Below are 21,399 nucleotides of genomic sequence, written 5' to 3' on the forward strand. Positions count from 1 at the left end.
GCTGCCAGAAATATAATTAAGAACAAGGCCAATATGTTGGGTAGATGGACTAGTCACATATAATAAATATTTTAAAGGCTACTGACTGCTCAGTCCATATGTCTGGAACAACTCCCAGACCCATCATCTTCCTTTGTCATTAATAATGTCAAATAACATTGAAACAAAAGTTTTGCTTTTGATTTATTTCTCTTAGGTCTATTATTTGTCTAAAAAGCACAGACTTTTCAAAAAGAGAAATAAAGTTGATTTGAAAGAATCGGGTCTTCATACAGCCACAGTGATTGCTACACAGGACTGTGTGTCATTTTAGCTTTTAAGTAATCGGATGATTGATTTTCAGTCTCTTAAATGCTTGAAATATGTAATTTTCAGAGTGTACTTTGTTCTGTAGTAGCATGATAGTGTGCCATTTTCTAGTCTTCAACTTAGCTTCCATCTGCCAGTGGAAAGTAAGTAATTGTAGTCAGTCCATTCTCCTGTGAGGCAGGTCACAAAACACAACAATTCTATTCTTTTCTATTCTAATAGGTCATGATTTACAATTCTCTTCATTACTTTATATACCACTTAAAAATTTCCAACTTTCCGTTATCCATTGCCTTGTTTGTAATTATTTGAAGAGCTCTCTTAGAGGCATGGTTGGACATGTTTACCTCACCTGTATCAGATTCACTCCCTGCTGCTGTTTCCATACCCTTCTGCAGAAGCCATTTTAGACAGCAATAAATTCCAGAACATGTAGTAGCAATATCAAGCCCAGCACTAGCGTTGACTGGATGCGACTTGCAGGGGCACTAACTACTGGAGCTCAACACTTGCTAAATACACAGCGATTGTAATGTAGCTTCAGTTACAAAGCAGCTGTATTCCCAAAGTATAAGATACAAAAGAACCTAGATACCACACATCCCCAAATCCTAGTACGCCATCACATTAATGTTAAGACATAAAATTTTGTGACACACTATTTAATTAAATAATACTTTTTTTAACTACATATTGAGTGTTTGGTCTTGCTACACACTGGGGAATGAAAACCCAATGGAGTCCTTGCTTTTGACCTTGAATCTGAAGAAGGAAAATACACAGAAGTTTTATAATAAAAACTTACCCTCGCTACATGGGTGCGGTGAACAGAACATGGATCCTCTAAGAGAACAGCAATCACTCTTAACCATTGAACCATCTCTCTACTCTCCCAATTTTATAGCTTATAATATGGAATCATAATAGACAAAACTGATTTCTTGTGCATGAGTCCTGGTCAAAGAATTTTTAAGTTTGGATCAGCATCTTAGCTGGCACTATGAATCCCTGGGAACTTAACAGAATTTTAAAGTGAAATTTAAAAGGGACCATCTATATACACTAAAGAAACAAAGGATGATATGGCATAGTGCATCAAGAATCGTAGTGAGACACTTAACATATTTCCTTAGAGTCAGTGTTGCTTTGAAAAATCAAGAAGAAAACAAGTCTATTACATTCTTTTAACCCAGAATACAAAATGATGGGTCTCCCTATAATTTTTGTAGATTGCATATCATTATACTTGCTCATATTCACTCCCCCTCCTTCCTTCTCCACTCTTCCTCCACTATCCCTAGTCCCATTCCTCCTCCAAAATGGTTTCCCTTGAAAGAAATTTAAGAGGAAAACAAAACCATAAGCCTAATTGCCCGGACATCCTAGGACAGAACACAAACTTGATCCTAATTGTCCAACATCTTTCCAAAAGAAAAAGCCAAAACACAAGGCCACCAGCCATCTTGTCTGCTTGGGACAGAAGGGTTCTGGGAAAACAAATTTCCTTTTTACAATTTGATCAAGACAATGATGTTCCCCAAACTCTCTCTACAGACCATGCTGGTTAAAGTCAAAGGAGTTAAAACTGAGCCTTCCAGACACCATCCTTTCTTTTTTACCTATGACCAAACTGATGTTATCACCCAGAACTTCAGAACAAGACAAGAAGTGGCCCTGTTTTTACCTTTTTCTCTTTTCCACTTTTTTGGTGAATTTGGGGGTTCTCTACTAATCATCAGATCAGTGTTGGATGTTCTTTTCACTCAGGGCATGTATGCTTCGGGCTGACCAGTTTTCTTCTTGTTGCCTTTCAGCCCCTGAGTTTTGAAAGCAAGAAAAGCTACACCCTGAAGGTGGAAGGATCCAATCCTCACCTAGAGATGCGTTTTCTGAACCTTGGCCCATTTCAGGACACAACAACAGTGCACATCAGTGTGGAGGATGTGGACGAGCCCCCTGTGTTTGAGCCTGGCTTTTATTTTGTGGAGGTGCCAGAGGATGTGACAATTGGAACAACCATACAGATCATTTCTGCTAAGGACCCAGACGTAACCAACAACTCAATCAGGTTTTCCCATAGATTTTTTTTCCTTTCTCCTTGTAGCCTATAATGCTCTAACATTCTCACCTTTGGTTCTTCCTCTCTAAGTCCCATCTCTGGAAACTCTTCTCTGAGTTTTCTTGTTCTTCCTATTGTTCAAATAACATGACAACATCATGTAACTAAAAAATTAGATGTCATCATATCTTAACTTCATTTTCCTTTAGTTCATATATGCATATACACACACCCTTACATCTCAGTCAGAGCTCCACTGCCACTTGGCACTGTATCAGTCTTAGCTGAATCACTTGACTGTATCAGTCAATTTGGGGGTTGAAACCTGGGCATTGAATGTTCAAATGTCAGGGCCTCTGGTCTTCACCCACAAAATACTAATATCAGCTTCCAAGCTTTTACAACCCAACAAGTGCCTACATCCTGCTAAATGTCCTGGGGATAATGAACAGAGCAGCAAAAAACATGGTTGTGCAAGTGGCTTCGTTGCATGTGGACTTGGAGTCCTTTGAGAAAACACCCCAGAGGAGATTCAACTGGGTCCCATGGTACTTCTATTTTCTGTTTTGGAGGAAACGCCATACTGACTTCCACAGTAGCTGCAGCAGCTTACACTTCCACCAGCCATGTCTAAGGGTCTCCTTTCCCCACATCCTCAGCAGCGTTTTTGTTTGTTTCCTGGAGATGAAATGCAATCTCAAAGTAGTTATAATTTGCTTTCCCTGATGGCTAAGAGTATTGAACACATTTTCAAATGCTTATTGCCCACTTTTATGTCTTCTTTTGAGAACTGCCAGCTCATTTTATTAGCCCATTTCTCAAATTGGGTGATTTGTAGGGAGCACTAGTGTTTAATTTTGTAGCTCTATGTGTGTTCTAGACATTGATCTTCTAGCTGATGGATGGCTGGAACAGACTTCTTCCCTTGCATAAGGTTCATATTTGCCATGAAGATTGTTTCTTTTGCAGAAGCTGCTTGACTTCATGTAATCATATTTGCCAGTTCTCAGATCTGCCCTGTGTAGTTGGATTCCTTCCCATATCTGTATCTTGAAATACATTGCCTGGATTTTTCACTGGCAGTTTCAAGGATTTAGGCTCTGTTATGACCTGTTAAGGTCTGTGAGCTGTTTGGACCTGATTTTTGTAAAGGTCTTTAGTTTCACCATTTGGTGTCCTGATATTTACTGTTCTCAGCATCATTTATTGAAGAGCTTGTTTCTTTTCCAATATATGATTTTTGACAAGTTTGTAAAAAAAAAAAAAATCAGGTGGCTACAGCTGTCTGGGTTTATTTCTGGGTTCTATTTTCTACTGTGTTGGTTACATATCTGTTTTTGTGCCAGAACTTGATTATTTTGTTACTATGGCTCTTTAGAGTAATTTGACATCAAGAATTATAAGTCCAACAGTGCTTTGTATTGCTTAGTCTTCTTTCCTCTTATATGTTATGCATAATTACATAACAATGAACTACAATCTGACATTTTCGTAGATGGATGTAATGTACTGTTTATCACTCACACTTCCTATTACCCTCTTTTGTCCCCCTCCCATTCTCACTGATCCTCTTCCCAATTAGTCCCCATTCTGCTTTCATGTTTTTAGAGATTTTTTTTTTTTTGGTTGGTTGGTTGGTTGGTTGGTTGGTTGGCTAACTGGTTGGTTGTTTAGTTGCTTGATGTTAGAGATTTTCTTAGGGTTACGAGTACCTAGTGAGTTTTATGATGTTGCCTATAGGAACATGGGTGTAGGGATATTTATAGTAGCATGGGCATCTTTCTAGTGGCTACGACTCTGAAGAAAATGTTTCTCCCTCCTCCTGCAGTCATTAACTTCATACAGATTTGTACAGAATGCTAAAGCCTCAGGAGCCCTCCCACTTCCATGGCAACATTTGGGTGGGTCTAATCTTCAGCAGGCAATCATAGCTGTTTTGACTCAAGCATGCAGTAGCCATGTCTTGCTTAGAGGATAACATTCCTTAACACTCCATCACTTCTTCCAGCTCTTAAATTCTTCCTGCCCCTACTCCACAATGTTCCTTGAGCATAGGAGGGTACCTGCAGATGCTTTCTTCCAGCTGAATATTCAATGATCACTTAGTCTCATCATTTTGATCTGTTATGAGCCTCTACAGTTGCCATACTAACTGACAGCAGCACCAGTCTATGGGCATAAACATTTTGCTTCCATATGAATTTGAAAATTGATTTTTCTAGCTCTATGAAGAATGTAATTGGAATTTTGATGGGGATTACAGTGAATCTTAGATCTCTGTAATTTGGCCATTCTTACAATACAATTCTATCGATCTCAGCATGAAATGCTTTTTTCATATTCTAGTATCTTGTTCAGTTTCCTTCTTCACTATCTCCAAGTTTTCGTTGTGAAGATCTTTAGCTTCTCCTAGGTTAGTTTACCCCCGGGTATTGTTGAGTGATGGCGAATGAACTTCCCTGCTTCCTTCCTCGGTGTTTATCACTTGTATGTAGAAAGACTGCTGAGTTTTGTCATTTGAAATCATTTAGTTGTAAATATATTCATTGTACATTCTTTTAAGTTTTATTAGATCTTGGCATTTTTTACATTTAAAATAAATGGAAAAGACCATGTTTGTAAAGGCACAAAATGCTGACCTATAATCATAGCACTTAGAAGGCAGCGAAAGAGAACATCAAGTGTGATCCACATAGTGAGTTCCAGGCTAGCCAGAGCTATAGAGTGGTGCCCTGTATAGTTACATACCATGAGTCCCTGATCTCAAAACCTAAATAAAATAAACAATTGAAGTGGGAAATTCTCACACATCAAAATTATCATTCAACATATTTCTTTATATTATAGAAAAAAGAACAGACATAGAAACTCTTCCTCGGGTCAGTAGCTTTGATGACAGACAGAATGGCCAGAGAGTCCCCTATACTACACACAGCCCTACATCTCTGTCTCTCCAAGCTATGTTTTGATATTGAAGATTCCACCCCAAGATGCTTCCCCACCTCAAGACTGGAGAATTACTCTTACAATCTTGGCTATTTCGGGTTCACTCTAGAAACAAAGTGTAAACAGCTGGTCGACAGGCTGACACCTCAACCTTCCACAGCCACTGCCAAGCCTCTAAAGCCAGATTAACAAACGATTAGAATTCCAAGGCCGTTGGAGGCCATCTGTCACATTAATTGTTGAAAGCCACACAGTAAAATGAATCTGGAGCTTTAGTACAGATAAAACATTTTAAACACACCCCCATTTATCAAACGCCTTTTCTGTCACTTGGCTGCTTCCCTCATCTGGTGCCGTTTTGTATTTAATGAAAATGTGCTTTTAGAGTTTAACAAGAATGGTTTTCTCCAGGGGATAACTACACCAGGGGAAAATCTACTCCCTCTGACTAACTAGTAAACACATTACATGTTCAAGCATCAAAGTGGCTAAAAGTAATTTTAGTTCTTTAATTTTTACAAAAACAACAAATATTTCTGAGTTATAAAAACCTTATAAATTTACATTTCAGTCTTAAGCTCTTTTTATAAGGCAACATAGTGAAACCATAATGTCCCCCATAATAATGAAAACAAAAGTGGAACAGATGTATCATAAATTTGTATTTTCAGAAAAATATGATTATATGCTTTGTGATCATGACTGTTAATCATATATTTATTGTTTTATGATATAGTAGTTAGTTTTCATGTAAAAGAAGGTAATATGGGACTTGTAGAGGATAAAGCCTCATGGCAGAGACAAATAAAACAAGCACAAATGTAAATGACATATCAAAGTTCTAAAATAGAATATGAACTGGACAGTATATTTGCATATCATCTCCCAAATTTTGACTGTATAACTCTATGTGATAATCACTGGAAACAAGATATAATTAGGAGTCACAATGATAAGTAACAAGTCAAAGAGAATAAATGCAATCAGATGTGTGATCACACACACACACACACACAGCCTCACAGGGTATGTCTGGGATTCAGTACTACAGCCATGATCTGAAGACATCTCAATGGTGGCTGGTGGCAGGGGCAGGGAAGTACTCATGGCTCAAGATTCACTCATGACTGCAGCACAGTCAGATAGGCAAGATAAAGGAACCTGTCTGGCTCACAAAATGTCACTCGAGGTAGGCCCTTTGAAGACTTCCGTCAGCATGGGGCAGTGGTAAGGAGTACCTGACTGTTCCAGTGAGCTTAGACAAGATGAGAAGTAGAATTCAGAGACGGAGGTGAGGGTCACATTGCTGTTTGGGGGCAGGACTCTGCATTCTTGGGGAGAAAATAGCAAAAACAAGGTCCCAGACTTGGAGGCATGAAGACAGGGAATCACATACACAATTGCCCCTCTGAATGTTTGTTAACAAATAATAGAGTTCACATTGACGGATATAGGGATCTTGACTCTGAGCCAATACAATATAGAAAATAGCCTCTAGGTCCACAAAGAACATCAAGAGTCCTAGATTATCAGAGATCCCAAAAGTAAATGTATTGAAAAGTCAACTATGTGGCTTTTATTTACTAAGCTATTTGGAATCCCTTTCCGCTATTATAGTTCTCAAAATTATCCATGTTATCCTCTTTTTATATAAAAGTTAATTTGAGGAGCTGGAGAGACGGTTCAGTGGTTAAGAGGATTTGCTGATTAGTCATGAGCATCAGAGTTCAGACCCTATCACATATAAGCAGTCTGCAAGTGCCTGCTCACTCCAGTTCCTAATGGATTTGTAGCACTTGTATCGCTATATGAACACAGTGTTGCATACCTGCACAAAACTGTGTTCTACATTCACATGGACTAACAGACACAAAGTATTATAAATAAAATTCAAAATAAAACTTTATCTTAAAATAATTTGTATATTAAGTTACATAGCTAATTCTTATATTTTTATTATAAATAATTAATGATATGGATTATTAAAAACAAAATGCACAGTAAATAGCCTCCCAAATCAACATACTACCTAAAGTTAAAATACTATAAATTAAAGGCCATTTAATATTTTTTAAAAGGATTATTTGGATTTCTATAATCTCCTTTCTAAAAAACTCATGCTGGACTTAGATATAAGTATTGTTCATTATTCACTAGTAAGGCCCCAAACACTGTAGATTTAGTTATTTGCATATGAAAACTACAATACTTAGATACCCTCTATCATTGATAAATAGTCAGAAAGAAGGAAGGAAGGAAGGAAGGAAGGAGAGGAGAGGAGGGGAGAGGAGAGGAGAGGAGAGGAGAGGAGAGGAGAGGAGAGGAGAGGAGAGGAGGGAGGGAGGGGAGGGAGAGGAAGGAAGGAAGGGAGGGAGGGAGGGAGAGAGAGAGAGAGAGAGAGAGAGAGAGAGAGAGAGAGAGAGAGAGAGAAAGGAAGGAAGGAAGGAAGGAAGGAAGGAAGGAAGGAAGGAAGGAAGGAAGGAAGGAAGGAAGGAAGAAAAGAAAGAAAACTTTAGGAGGATACTGAGCCATTTAGCAACTAAAAGCGGCTTCTGCTGGTATGGAAACAGCGAGGCTTCTGTACCACCCTGAAATGTGTGAATCCAGAAAGCATACTCATGACAGAGAGTGCCCTCACCCAAGCAGACAAATGTCAATACAGTCTGCTCAAGGCAGCTTTGTATGCGTTCTGTAAGCAGATTCTGCTCATAATAGGTAAGAACATTACAGCTGGAGACAGGAAAACCACCTATAGGATTCACTACTAAGTCCCAATTTTCTCATTTTCCATCTGTATCTGAACTTTCAATTTTGTTCTCCTGCACCCTGGAAATTGGCCCAGTGCCTCATTCAGAGAAATGAAGGCCATTATTCCCCCACTGTAGCCTAGCATGGGAAATTGAAGGAGATTCTACTTGAAGAGAGAAGCTCCCGAAGGCAAGCTCCTGCTGTGTCAACTAGGCAGTGCTGTCAGGGGTCCTGTGACTTGGTTATTTCTATCACTCCATATCCCATGCCATCTGTGACATTTCCCATGGTGGGGGTAGGTTTCTGGTTTCTAATGGATTACTCCCCCAACCGCAGAAATAAACCTACAGCCTGAAGAGCTTCCATCCAGTTTATGCTCTGTGGACCAACTGTGGGGCTTTTCATGTGTCTGAGAGCGAAAAGATTAGACTGTCATTAGCCAACTTCTATTTCCTAAAAGAAAGTTCAACTCATAAAGTAGCTGATAAACTTTGAGAGCTAAATTACAAGTATACCCAGAAAAATACCACACTTGAGTTTAATTTAAAATAATCTTATAAGTACCCAACTGTTTTTATCAAAAAGTTAACCTTTTGTTATCATGTCTCATCTTGAAGAGGTAAGGCTGTGTTCTTGGGCAATCTTTTATAATTCATGTGTCAATAAGGCACTGGGAGGGTGGCTAAGGTGCGCTAGACATGAGGCTGAACTGCCTAGATTTGATTGCCAGTAGTATAGCCTTGAATAAGTGATTTAGCCTCTTAAACCTCGAGGTATTCTTCTCTGTAGAACAGAAATGATAATAATGCCTGCCGGTGGTGTTACTATGAGAATAGGTGACTCACTACATTGGATATGTTAAGCCAAGTCTGGCAAGTAATAAATGTTCTTTAAACAGAATCACAGGAAGAGAGGCTAATTGGTTTCCTTAAAATCCTTAAGATTTAAGACGTCATAACACAAGTTATTTCATCTTAATTCATAACTGAAGTTACTTCAACTTCTCTGGCTCCTACTCAACTGTTGACTCTTTAAACCTGAAGTCTCTGAGTGGCAATCTTGAATCGCCAAAGAAATGTATGTATTTGAAGAAAAACATTTCATATACATTGATATTTGTAGATAGATAGATAGATATCAATAGATAGAAAGCTTTATATCAATATTTGCCCTCATTACATGTGATAATTTGGCATGCAAATATCCCATTTAATCTCATTTTCTTTCAGTGCTAATCACAATCAACCACACAAATTTCACAACTCACCAAGCTACAGTATGCAAAACACTGCACTTTGGAATATTATTACTATAAAAATTCCAGTTTGGGAGGAGAGACCAAGTTTGGCATCCAGCACTCACTCACACCAGGGGGCTCACAAGTGCCTGTTAGGTCCAGAACCAGGGGATCCAATGCCTTCCCCTGGCCTTGGCAGGAACCTGTCCACAAACACACCCACCCACAAAGATACACAATATATACACATATAAGTCAAATTAAATTCTTAAGAAAAGTGCAGTCTCTTCACCTCCAGAACAAAACAGATGTAACTTCTGCCAACTTTTATTAAATTCTGAATTCAACATTTTCTCTGTGGACAGCCAATTTTCCAAATACTAGTCATTGATGTCTGTTCCTTCACCACGTTCTGTATTCTTGATATCGTTACAAAAAATGAATGAATTGATCATACATATATGTATGGAAGAGCCTGTTGGTGTCTAAGCAAAGATGTAAACTGGGCAGAGATGAGAATGAAAACTCAGTTCAGATTGATTTACAGGAGTCTGATGCCAGGCAGTCCATGGTCAGTATTTTTAAAACACTACAATTTGGGGGAAAGTTTCCTGTTGTAATACAATCTCCAGTGCACAAGGAAGTATAATTACATTAAAACTTGATTCAGGGCTCATGTAATTTCTTCCAAGGAGATGGGTTCTAAAGATAGTCTGCCTGTGCTAATCTAAGGACCTAGGGAAGTCTCTGGCCTGGTCTCGATCATACAGTTAGTGCACAGGTCATTTTAGGCTGTTAACTGCCTCTGTCCTGGCTCTGGGAGTGTGGGAGCCCCTGGCGGGAAGGGTCATTTAGATTACTAGCCAAATCCAGTTCACATTGTGGGAGCTTGATAAGGCCTGGCCTAACAGATAACATGGATCACCTGGCTGTTAATCACTTACCTCCAATTCCCACCTTTCTGGAAAAACAGGTTGTATGTCCTTCCCTTTGAAAGAACAATCCTGGGTGCTTAATATTCCTGGGTTCCCTGGAGATCTGTGGGCACAAGGACCTTTACGCTCCCAACATATATGCATTCATTTCTAGGCTTTTACCCTTATTCCTTTGATCAGTGTCTCTATTCTATGCCCACACTTCAGTTTTGATTACTTCGGCTTTCTGTTGTATTTTCATGCCAGGACAAATAATCTTATTTTCAGAAATGTCAAAATATCTGGACAGACAATTTTTCAAGATATACAAGAGCCTTGTGAATATATGAAAAATCTATAATGAGTCAGAATTAAAAGGTGCCTCACCCATTGGAATGACCATTCATTCCCCAAAGCATGAAACACAAAAAGGATGTTCAGAAAGGCAGTGTACCTCGTGGTGGGGAGACCAGTTAGCACAGCCACATTGAAAAACACTGTGGCGCTTACTCAAAGCACTAGATCCAGCCATCCGATTTCTTGGCATATATCCAAGGGAATTACCATCAGTATATAGAAGCATCATCTTCATTTCCATGTTAACTGCCACATTATTCACAAAGCCAAGATATGGAAACAACCTAAGTGCTCGTCAACAGATGCATAGTTTTTTTGTTTTTTGTTTTTTTTGTTTTTTTTTTTTTTTCCATTTTTTATTAGGTATTTAACTCATTTACATTTCCAATGCTATACCAAAAGTCCCCCATATCCACCCACCCCCACTCCCCTGCCCACCCACTCCCCCTTTTTGGCCCTGGTATTCCCCTGTACTGGGGCATATAAAGTTTGCAAGTCCAATGGGCCTCTCTTTCCAGTGATGGCCGACTAGGCCATCTTTTGATATATATGCAGCTAGAGTCAAGAGCTCCGGGGTACTGGTTAGTTCATAATGTTGTTCCACCTATAGGGTTGCAGATCCCTTTAGCTCCTTGGCTACTTTCTCTAGCTCCTCCATTGGGAGCCCTATGATCCATCCATTAGCTGACTGTGAGCATCCACTTCTGTGTTTGCTGGGCCCCGGCATAGTCTCACAAGAGACAGCTACATCTGCGTCCTTTCAATAAAATCTTGCTAGTGTATGCAATGGTGTCAGCGTTTGGATGCTGATTATGGGGTGGATCCCTGGCTATGGCAGTCTCTACATGGTCCATCCTTTCATCTCAGCTCCAAACTCCGTCTCTGTAACTCCTTCCATGGGTGTTTTGTTCCCAAATCTAAGGAGGGGCATAGTGTCCACACTTCAGTCTTCATTCTCCTTGAGTTTCATGTGTTTAGCAAATTATATCTTATATCTTGGGTATCCTAGGTTTGGGGCTAATATCCACTTATCAGTGAATACATATTGTGTGAGTTTCTTTGTGAATGTGTTACCTCACTCAGGATGATGCCCTCCAGGTCCATCCATTTGGCTAGGAATTTCATAAATTCATTCTTTTTAATAGCTGAGTAGTACTCCATTGTGTAGATGTACCACATTTTCTGTATCCATTCCTCTGTTGAGGGGCATCTAGGTTCTTTCCAGCTTCTGGCTATTATAAATAAGGCTGCTATGAACATAGTGGAGCATGTGTCCTTCTTACCTGTTGGGGCATCTTCTGGATATATGCCCAGGAGAGGTATTGCTGGATCTTCCGGTAGTACTATGTCCAGTTTTCTGAGGAACCGCCAGACTGATTTCCAGAGTGGTTGTACAAGCCTGCACTCCCACCAACAATGGAGGAGTGTTCCTCTTTCTCCACATCCTCGCCAGCATCTGCTGTCACCTGAATTTTTGATCTTAGCCATTCTGACTGGTGTGAGGTGGAATCTCAGGGTTGTTTTGATTTGCATTTCCCTGATGATTAAGGATGTTGAACATTTTTTCAAGTGCTTCTCTGCCATTCGGTATTCCTCAGGTGAGAATTCTTTGTTCAGTTCTGAGCCCCATTTTTTAATGGGGTTATTTGATTTTCTGAAGTCCACCTTCTTGAGTTCTTTATATATGTTGGATATTAGTCCCCTATCTGATTTAGGATAGGTAAAGATCCTTTCCCAATCTGTTGGTGGTCTTTTTGTCTTATTGACGGTGTCTTTTGCCTTGCAGAAACTTTGGAGTTTCATTAGGTCCCATTTGTCGATTCTCGATCTTACAGCACAAGCCATTGCTGTTCTGTTCAGGAATTTTTCCCCTGTGCCCATATCTTCAAGGCTTTTCCCCACTTTCTCCTCTATAAGTTTCAGTGTCTCTGGTTTTATGTGAAGTTCCTTGATCCACTTAGATTTGACCTTAGTACAAGGAGATAAGTATGGATCGATTCGCATTCTTCTACACGATAACAACCAGTTGTGCCAGCACCAATTGTTGAAAATGCTGTCTTTCTTCCACTGGATGGTTTTAGCTCCCTTGTCGAAGATCAAGTGACCATAGGTGTGTGGGTTCATTTCTGGATCTTCAATTCTATTCCATTGGTCTACTTGTCTGTCTCTATACCAGTACCATGCAGTTTTTATCACAATTGCTCTGTAGTAAAGCTTTAGGTCTGGCATGGTGATTCCGCCAGAAGTTCTTTTATCCTTGAGAAGACTTTTTGCTATCCTAGGTTTTTTGGTATTCCAGATGAATTTGCAAATTGCTCCTTCCAATTCGTTGAAGAATTGAGTTGGAATTTTGATGGGGATTGCATTGAATCTGTAGATTGCTTTTGGCAAGATAGCCATTTTTACAATGTTGATCCTGCCAATCCATGAGCATGGGAGATCTTTCCATCTTCTGAGATCTTCTTTAATTTCTTTCTTCAGAGATTTGAAGTTTTTATCATACAGATCTTTCACCTCCTTAGTTAGAGTCACGCCAAGATATTTTATATTATTTGTGACTATTGAGAAGGGTGTTGTTTCCCTAATTTCTTTCTCAGCCTGTTTATTCTTTGTATAGAGAAAGGCCATTGACTTGTTTGAGTTTATTTTATATCCAGCTACTTCACCGAAGCTGTTTATCAGGTTTAGGAGTTCTCTGGTAGAATTTTTAGGGTCACTTATATATACTATCATATCATCTGCAAAAAGTGATATTTTGACTTCCTCTTTTCCAATTTGTATCCCCTTGATCTCCTTTTGTTGTCGAATTGCTCTGGCTAATACTTCAAGTACTATGTTGAAAAGGTAGGGAGAAAGTGGGCAGCCTTGTCTAGTCCCTGATTTTAGTGGGATTGCTTCCAGCTTCTCTCCATTTACTTTGATGTTGGCTACTGGTTTGCTGTAGATTGCTTTTATCATGTTTAGGTATGGGCCTTGAATTCCTGATCTTTCCAAAACTTTTATCATGAATGGGTGTTGGATCTTGTCAAATGCTTTTTCTGCATCTAACGAGATGATCATGTGGTTTTTGTCTTTGAGTTTGTTTATATAATGGATTACATTGATGGATTTTCGTATATTAAACCATCCCTGCATCCCTGGAATAAAACCTACTTGGTCAGGATGGATGATTGCTTTAATGTGTTCTTGGATTCGGTTAGCGAGAATTTTATTGAGGATTTTTGCATCGATATTCATAAGAGAAATTGGTCTGAAGTTCTCTATCTTTGTTGGATCTTTCTGTGGTTTAGGTATCAGAGTAATAGTGGCTTCATAAAATGAGTTGGGTAGAGTACCTTCTACTTCTATTTTGTGAAATAGTTTGTGCAGAATTGGAATTAGATCTTCTTTGAAGGTCTGATAGAACTCTGCACTAAACCCATCTGGTCCTGGGCTTTTTTTGGTTGGGAGACTAGTAATAACTGCTTCTATTTCTTTAGGTGATATGGGACTGTTTAGATGGTCAACTTGATCCTGATTCAACTTTGGTACCTGGTATCTGTCCAGAAATTTGTCCATTTCGTCCAGGTTTTCCAGTTTTGTTGAGTATAGCCTTTTGTAGAAGGATCTGATGGTGTTTTGGATTTCTTCAGGATCTGTTGTTATGTCTCCCTTTTCATTTCTGATTTTGTTAATTAGGATTTTGTCCCTGTGCCCTTTAGTGAGTCTAGCTAAGGGTTTATCTATCTTGTTGATTTTCTCAAAGAACCAACTCCTCGTTTGGTTAATTCTTTGAATAGTTCTTCTTGTTTCCACTTGGTTGATTTCACCCCTGAGTTTGATTATTTCCTGCCGTCTACTCCTCTTGGGTGAATTTGCTTCCTTTTTTTCTAGGGCTTTTAGATGTGTTGTCAAGCTGCTAGTATGTGCTGTCTCCCGTTTCTTCTTGGAGGCACTCAGCGCTATGAGTTTCCCTCTTAGAAATGCTTTCATTGTGTCCCATAGGTTTGGGTACGTTGTGGCTTCATTTTCATTAAACTCTAAAAAGTCTTTAATTTCTTTCTTTATTCCTTCCTTGACCAAGGTATCATTGAGAAGAGTGTTATTCAGTTTCCACGTGAATGTTGGCTTTCCATTATTTATGTTGTTATTGAAGATCAGTCTTAGGCCATGGTGGTCTGATAGGATACATGGGACAATTTCAATATTTTTGTATCTATTGAGGCCTGTTTTGTGACCAATTATATGGTCAATTTTGGAGAAGGTCCCGTGAGGTGCTGAGAAGAAGGTATATCCTTTTGTTTTAGGATAAAATGTTCTGTAGATATCTGTCAGGTCCATTTGTTTCATAACTTCTGTTAGTTTCACTGTGTCCCTGTTTAGTTTCTGTTTCCACGATCTGTCCTTTGAAGAAAGTGGTGTGTTGAAGTCTCCCACTATTATTGTGTGAGGTGCAATGTATGCTTTGAGCTTTACTAAAGTGTCTCTAATGAATGTGGCTGCCCTTGCATTTGGTGCGTAGATATTCAGAATTGAGAGTTCCTCTTGGAGGATTTTACCTTTGATGAGTATGAAGTGTCCCTCCTTGTCTTTTTTGATAACTTTGGGTTGGAAGTCGATTTTATCCGATATTAAAATGGCTACTCCAGCTTGTTTCTTCAGTCCATTTGCTTGGAAAATTGTTTTCCAGCCTTTCACTCTGAGGTAGTGTCTGTCTTTTTCCCTGAGATGGGTTTCCTGTAAGCAGCAGAATGTTGGGTCCTGTTTGTGTAGCCAGTCTGTTAGTCTATGTCTTTTTATTGGGGAATTGAGTCCATTGATATTAAGAGATATTAAGGAAAAGTAATTGTTGCTCCCTTTTATTTTTGTTGTTAGAGTTGGCATTCTGTTCTTGTGGCTGTCTTCTTTTTGGTTTGTTGAATGATTACTTTCTTGGTTGTTCTAGGGCATGATTTCCGTCCTTGTATTGCTTCTTTTCTGTTATTATCCTTTGAAGGGCTGGATTCGTGGAAAGATATTGTGTGAACTTGGTTTTGTCGTGGAATACTTTGGTTTCTCCATCTATGGTAATTGAGAGTTTGGCCGGGTATAGTAGCCTGGGCTGGCATTTGTGTTCTCTTAGTGTCTGTATAACATCTGTCCAGGCTCTTCTGGCTTTCATAGTCTCTGGTGAAAAGTCTGGTGTAATTCTGATAGGCCTTCCTTTATATGTTACTTGACCTTTCTCCCTTACTGCTTTTAATATTCTATCTTTATTTAGTGCATTTGTTGTTCTGATTATTATGTGTCGGGAGGAATTTCTTTTCTGGTCCAGTCTATTTGGAGTTCTGTATGCTTCTTGTATGATCATGGGCATCTCTTTTTTTATGTTTGGGAAGTTTTCTTCTATTATTTTGTTGAAGATATTAGCTGGCCCTTTAAGTTGAAAATCTTCATTCTCATCAATTCCTATTATCCGTAGGTTTGGTCTTCTCATTGTGTCCTGGATTACCTGGATGTTTTGAGTTAGGATCCTTTTGCATTTTGTATTTTCTTTGACTGTTGTGTCGATGTTCTCTATGGAATCTTCTGCACCTGAGATTCTCTCTTCCATTTCTTGTATTCTGTTGCTGATGCTCGCATCTATGGTTCCAGATCTCTTTCCTAGGGTTTCTATCTCCAGCGTTGCCTCGCTTTGGGTTTTCTTTATTGTGTCTACTTCCCCTTTTAGTTCTAGTATGGTTTTGCTCATTTCCATCACCTGTTTGGCTGTGTTTTCCTGCTTTTCTTTAAGAGCCTGTAACTCTTTAGCAGTGCTCTCCTGTAAATCTTTAAGTGACTTATGAAAGTCCTTCTTGATGTCCTCTATCATCATCATGAGAAATGTTTTTAAATCTGGGTCTAGATTTTCGGTTGTGTTGGGGTGCCCAGGACTAGGTGGGGTGGGAGTGCTGCGTTCTGATGATGGTGAGTGGTCTTGATTTCTGTTAGTAGGATTCTTACGTTTGCCTTTCGCCATCTGGTAATCTCTGAAGCTAGCTGTTTTAGTTGTCACTGTTAAGAGCTTGTTCTTCAGGTGACTCTGTTAGCCTCTATGAGCAGACCTGGAGGGTAGCACTCTCCTTAGTTTCAGTGGGCAGAGTATTCTCTGCAGGCAAGCTCTCTTCTTGCAAGGCAGGTACCCAGATATCTGGTGTTCGAACCAGACTCCTGGCAGAAGTTGTGTTCCACTCACTAGAGGTCTTAGGATCACGTGTGGAATCCTGTGTGGGCCCTTGCGGGTGTCAGGCGACTCAGCTGGCAAGGTAGCCGGGGCTCGAGTGGAGTGGAAGGGGTTTGTGCCCCAGATCAAGCCCGGGTAGCCTGCTTCCCTATGTACCGCAGTCTCAAGTTCCGCGCGATTGGATTGGGGTAGGCGCTGTGTTCCACTCACCAGAGGTCTTAGGGTCCCGTGAGGAGTCCCGTGTGGGCCCTTGCGGGTGTTGGGCAAGACTCTGCTGTCAAGGTAGCCCGGGGCTCGAGTCTCGAGTCGAGCGGAAGGGACTTGTGCCCCAGATCAGGCCCGGGTAGCCTGCTTCCCTATGTACCGCAGTCTCAAGTTCCGCGCGATTGGAATGGGGCAGGCACTGTGGTCCACTCACCAGAGGTCTTAGGGTCCCGTGGGGAGTCCCATGTGGACCCTTGCGGGTGTTGGGCAAGACTCTGCTGGCAAGGTAGCCCGGGGCTCGAGTCTCGAGTCGAGCGGAAGGGACTTGTGCCCCAGATCAGGCCCGGGTAGCCTGCTTCCCTATGTACCGCAGTCTCAAGTTCCGCGCGATTGGATTGGGGCAGGCGCTGTGGTCCACTCACCAGAGGTCTTAGGGTCCCGTGGGGAGTCCCGTGTGGGCCCTTGCGGGTGTTGGGCAAGACTCTGCTGTCAAGGTAGCCCGGGGCTCGAGTCTCGAGTCGAGCGGAAGGGACTTGTGCCCCAGATCAGGCCCGGGTAGCCTGCTTCCCTATGTACCGCAGTCTCAAGTTCCGCGCGATTGGAATGGGGCAGGCACTGTGGTCCACTCACCAGAGGTCTTAGGGTCCCGTGGGGAGTCCCATGTGGACCCTTGCGGGTGTTGGGCAAGACTCTGCTGGCAAGGTAGCCCGGGGCTCGAGTCTCGAGTCGAGCGGAAGGGACTTGTGCCCCAGATCAGGCCCGGGTAGCCTGCTTCCCTATGTACCGCAGTCTCAAGTTCCGCGCGATTGGATTGGGGCAGGCACTGTGGTCCACTCACCAGAGGTCTTAGGGTCCCGTGGGGAGTCCCGTGTGGACCCTTGCGGGTGTTGGGCAAGACTCTGCTGGCAAGGTAGCCCGGGGCTCGAGTCTCGAGTCGAGCGGAAGGGCTGTTTTTTTTTTTTTACTGTGGTATTTTATACATACACAAGAGAATAGCACTCAGCCTTTAAAAAGAAGGAAATTCTGTCATTTACAGTAACACAGATGAATCTAGAGAACATTATATGTGTGAAATAAGCCAGTCACAGAAAGACAAATAGCTCATGTTCTTACTTAAATGTAGAATCTAAAATGTTGAAGAGACAAAAGAGAGAAATGGTGGTGAGCATAAGCTTGGGCCAGCAAGGCTGATGGAGAAAGAGAGGGGAAAAAAAAGATGGAGAGCAGATGAGATAATACTTGTAAACAGGGGGAACCAGGTTATCAAATCAGACTGAACAAGAATTACAGGTCTTACAACCAAGTTCATTAGAGAAATCAAAAGGCAGAGCAACAGCGAAAGGAGTCATGAAATTCTTCCTTTGCAGAGGTTTGAGACTGCCCGGCCTAAGTGCCGGTTAAGACCCTTCTTTTCCTACATAAAATGCACATCGGTCCAGACTGACTCGGTGGGAACAACAAGTAAGGTTTGTGGCCTGAGCAACAATGGCCTTTGTTTTACTGAACATCTGCTTATAATGATCTACAGATTTTGAAGGCCATATGATAGCTTCCAGTAAATTATCCCTAATAAAGGCACAAAACTCTGCTTTATTTACAACCAGCAACCCAAATATACCTGCTTAGCCCACTAAAAACATCCTACATAAGGAACCTTCAGTTAATAAATTCTCTGTCAGTCAGGAGTTGAATCATTACATGGTTATGACTGGGAAGGCCTCGAGCAAAGCTTTCTTCCCAAAGTGATACCAGTTCTAAGAAGCAGAACCACGAGACGATAGCTTTGTTCTTTTTCAAGTTTCAGATTTGCATTTGAGAACTTAGCTGAATTTCAAACACATATAAATAGAGGCTGATATTGAGGGCGTTCCAAAATTCTTGGAGCAGTTTTAAGCTTTAAATAGCATAAATTGCTTTTTATGTAAATTAAATCCGCCATAAGGGTCTCAGCGCTCTGTTTATTTCATTTTACGATACTTTAAATACTAAAAAAATGTTCTTTTGTTTCTCTCAAGCATGATAAATCCATACTGTTCCATATATTCACAATGCAGAGGTGACTGAACCATGTTAACACCGTGTATGTACTCAGTTCCCCCGTGTGCTATGTCCTTGTGTTTATCCAGATGAAAATGAGGTTCCTAATCGCTATCTTTGCAGGTACTCCATTGACAGAGGCAGCGACCCGGGAAGATTTTTCTATGTGGACATTACAACAGGTGCTCTAATGACTGCAAGACCACTAGACAGAGAAGAGTTCTCCTGGCATAATATAACTGTCCTTGCTATGGAAATGAGTAAGTAACATAATTTATTGGTCTCCACAGAGTTACAAAATTTAAAAATATAGAAAGTGAAAGTGTCTAAATCTTGTAACAAACAACAGAGGAGAAACTGAAATTATATGTTCTACAAATAAATGATTGTGTGATTTAGTCCTTAGTTCATTTTATGGTTGAGGTACATCATTGGGTTCAGATGTTTTATGTAAAAGAATTCTCTATAAGTCAGAAATTGAATCATTATATGTTTATGACTGGGAAGGCCTAGAGCAAAGAACTCCTTTCTAACAGCAAAACCAGTTCTAAGAAGCAGGACCACAAAACTATAGCTTTGTTCTTTTCAAGTTTCAGATTAGCAAAAATAACAAAAACAAACAAAAAAACAAAAACAAAAACAAACAACTGTATTAGAACTACTTTTGCTGCATCCCTAAAGCTCTGGTAAGTTCTGTTTCCATTTCCCTCTCTGATTTCAATAACCCAAAGATTATTAAAGGGTATATTGTTTCATTTTAATTTCTAGTTTCTACAGGTTCTCTTGCTATTGATTTCTAGGTTTTTTTTATTGCATTATGATCTGGTAGCAGAAATTACTTTAGGCTCATTTTTGTATTTGTTAGAACATTTTTTGTAACTTAACTTTATTTTTGAGAAAGTTTCATATGCTGCTAAAAGAGTTTATCTTATACACATGTTGGGTGAAATATTATGTAGATATTTAGACATGCCATTTGATCTGTGGGGAGGCTGAACTCTAAAATTTTTAGAATGTTTAAAATCTAGATGACTCATAGCTGCTGTATTAATGTCACCCACCATTATTATATCTGCACCTTTCTGTCCTCTTATGCCCAATAATGCCTGTTTTGTGAAATTATGTGCACCAATATTCAAGGCATATATACTAACAATCATTTTTTGAGGCAGAATTTCACTGTGTAGCCCTGGCTTGGCCTATACCTTGCTAGGTAAAAAAGAGTGCCCTCAAACTCAAAGAAATCTGTCTGCCTCTGTTTCATCCATGCTGGCAAAGGGCATTCACTACCATGCCTGGCTACAAACATTGCATCTTCTTAAGTGATTGCTCTTTTTCCTAATTTGTGTTACCCTATTTACCTCTTCTAATTAGAAAAGTATACTTTCACTACTCATTTGCTTCCAGATTTCACTTGTTAGAGGTTTGTAATTCCATCCTTCATTTTCAGCCCATGTGCCTTTTCATATGAAATGAGTTTCTTGCAAAAAATAGTCATGTCTCATTGTTTGTTGTTGTTTGTTGTTGTTGTGGTGGTGGTGGTGGTTGCTTCTTATTTATTTATTCATCTCACAAAATTTACCCTTCCTGACCTTTCATGTTTATGACTATATTTCTTTCTACTGTATATAATATTCATTTAAGCATCTTCTGCAATGTGGCTTTAGGGCTCAAAAACTGTTTTAATTTGTAGTTCATTTTGATCATTTCAATGAACAATATAAATGATCACAATATATCATCCTGAGTCAGGTAACCCAATCATAAAAGAGCACACATAATATGCACTCACTGATAAGTGGATATTAGCCCAGAAATGTATAATACCCATGATACAATTTGCAAAACTCATGAAACTCAAGAAGAAGGAAGACCAAAGTGGGGATACTTTGCTCCTTCTTAGAATGGGCAACAAAATACCCATGAAAGGAATTACAGAGACAAAGTTCGGAGTTGAGACTGAAGGAAGGACCATCCAGAGACTGCTCCACCTGGAGATCCATCCCATAAACAGCCACCAAACCCAGACACTATTGCATATACCAACAAGATTTTGCTGAAAGGACCCTGATATAGCTGTCTCCTGTGAGGCTATGCCAGTGCCTGACAAATACAGAAGTGGATGCTCACAGTCTTCTATTGATAGATCACAGGGCCCCTAATGAAGGAGCTAGAGAAAGTACCCAAGGAGCTAAAGGGCTCTCCAGCCCTACAGGAGGAACAACGATATGAACTAACTAGTACCCCCAGAGCTCGTGTCTCTAGTTGCATATGTAGCAGAGGATGGCCTATTCGGCCATCAATGGGAGGAGAGGCCCTTGATTCTGTGAAGGCCCTATGCCCCCAATATAGGGGGAATGCCAGGGCCAGAAAGTGGGAGTGGGTGGGTTGGGAAGCAGGGAGGAGG

At 40.3% G+C, this 21,399-nt stretch overlaps 1 protein-coding gene across 3 annotated transcripts in view; it reads left to right on the forward strand.

The window, feature by feature from the left end:
- Cdh20 (cadherin 20) overlaps positions 1 to 21,399 on the forward strand; it is a 227,142-nt gene that overhangs the window by 183,366 nt on the left and 22,377 nt on the right. For all 3 annotated transcript variants that reach the window (XM_030253941.1, NM_011800.5, XM_030253939.1), the window contains exons 7-8: positions 2,124 to 2,377; positions 19,116 to 19,252. In XM_030253941.1, coding sequence (XP_030109801.1) covers positions 2,124 to 2,377; positions 19,116 to 19,252 — 391 coding nt within the window. The remainder of the gene's footprint in view (positions 1 to 2,123; positions 2,378 to 19,115; positions 19,253 to 21,399) is intronic.

Source organism: Mus musculus, chromosome 1 (genome assembly GCF_000001635.26).
Source record: "Mus musculus strain C57BL/6J chromosome 1, GRCm38.p6 C57BL/6J".
Classification (NCBI taxonomy): domain Eukaryota; kingdom Metazoa; phylum Chordata; class Mammalia; order Rodentia; family Muridae; genus Mus; species Mus musculus.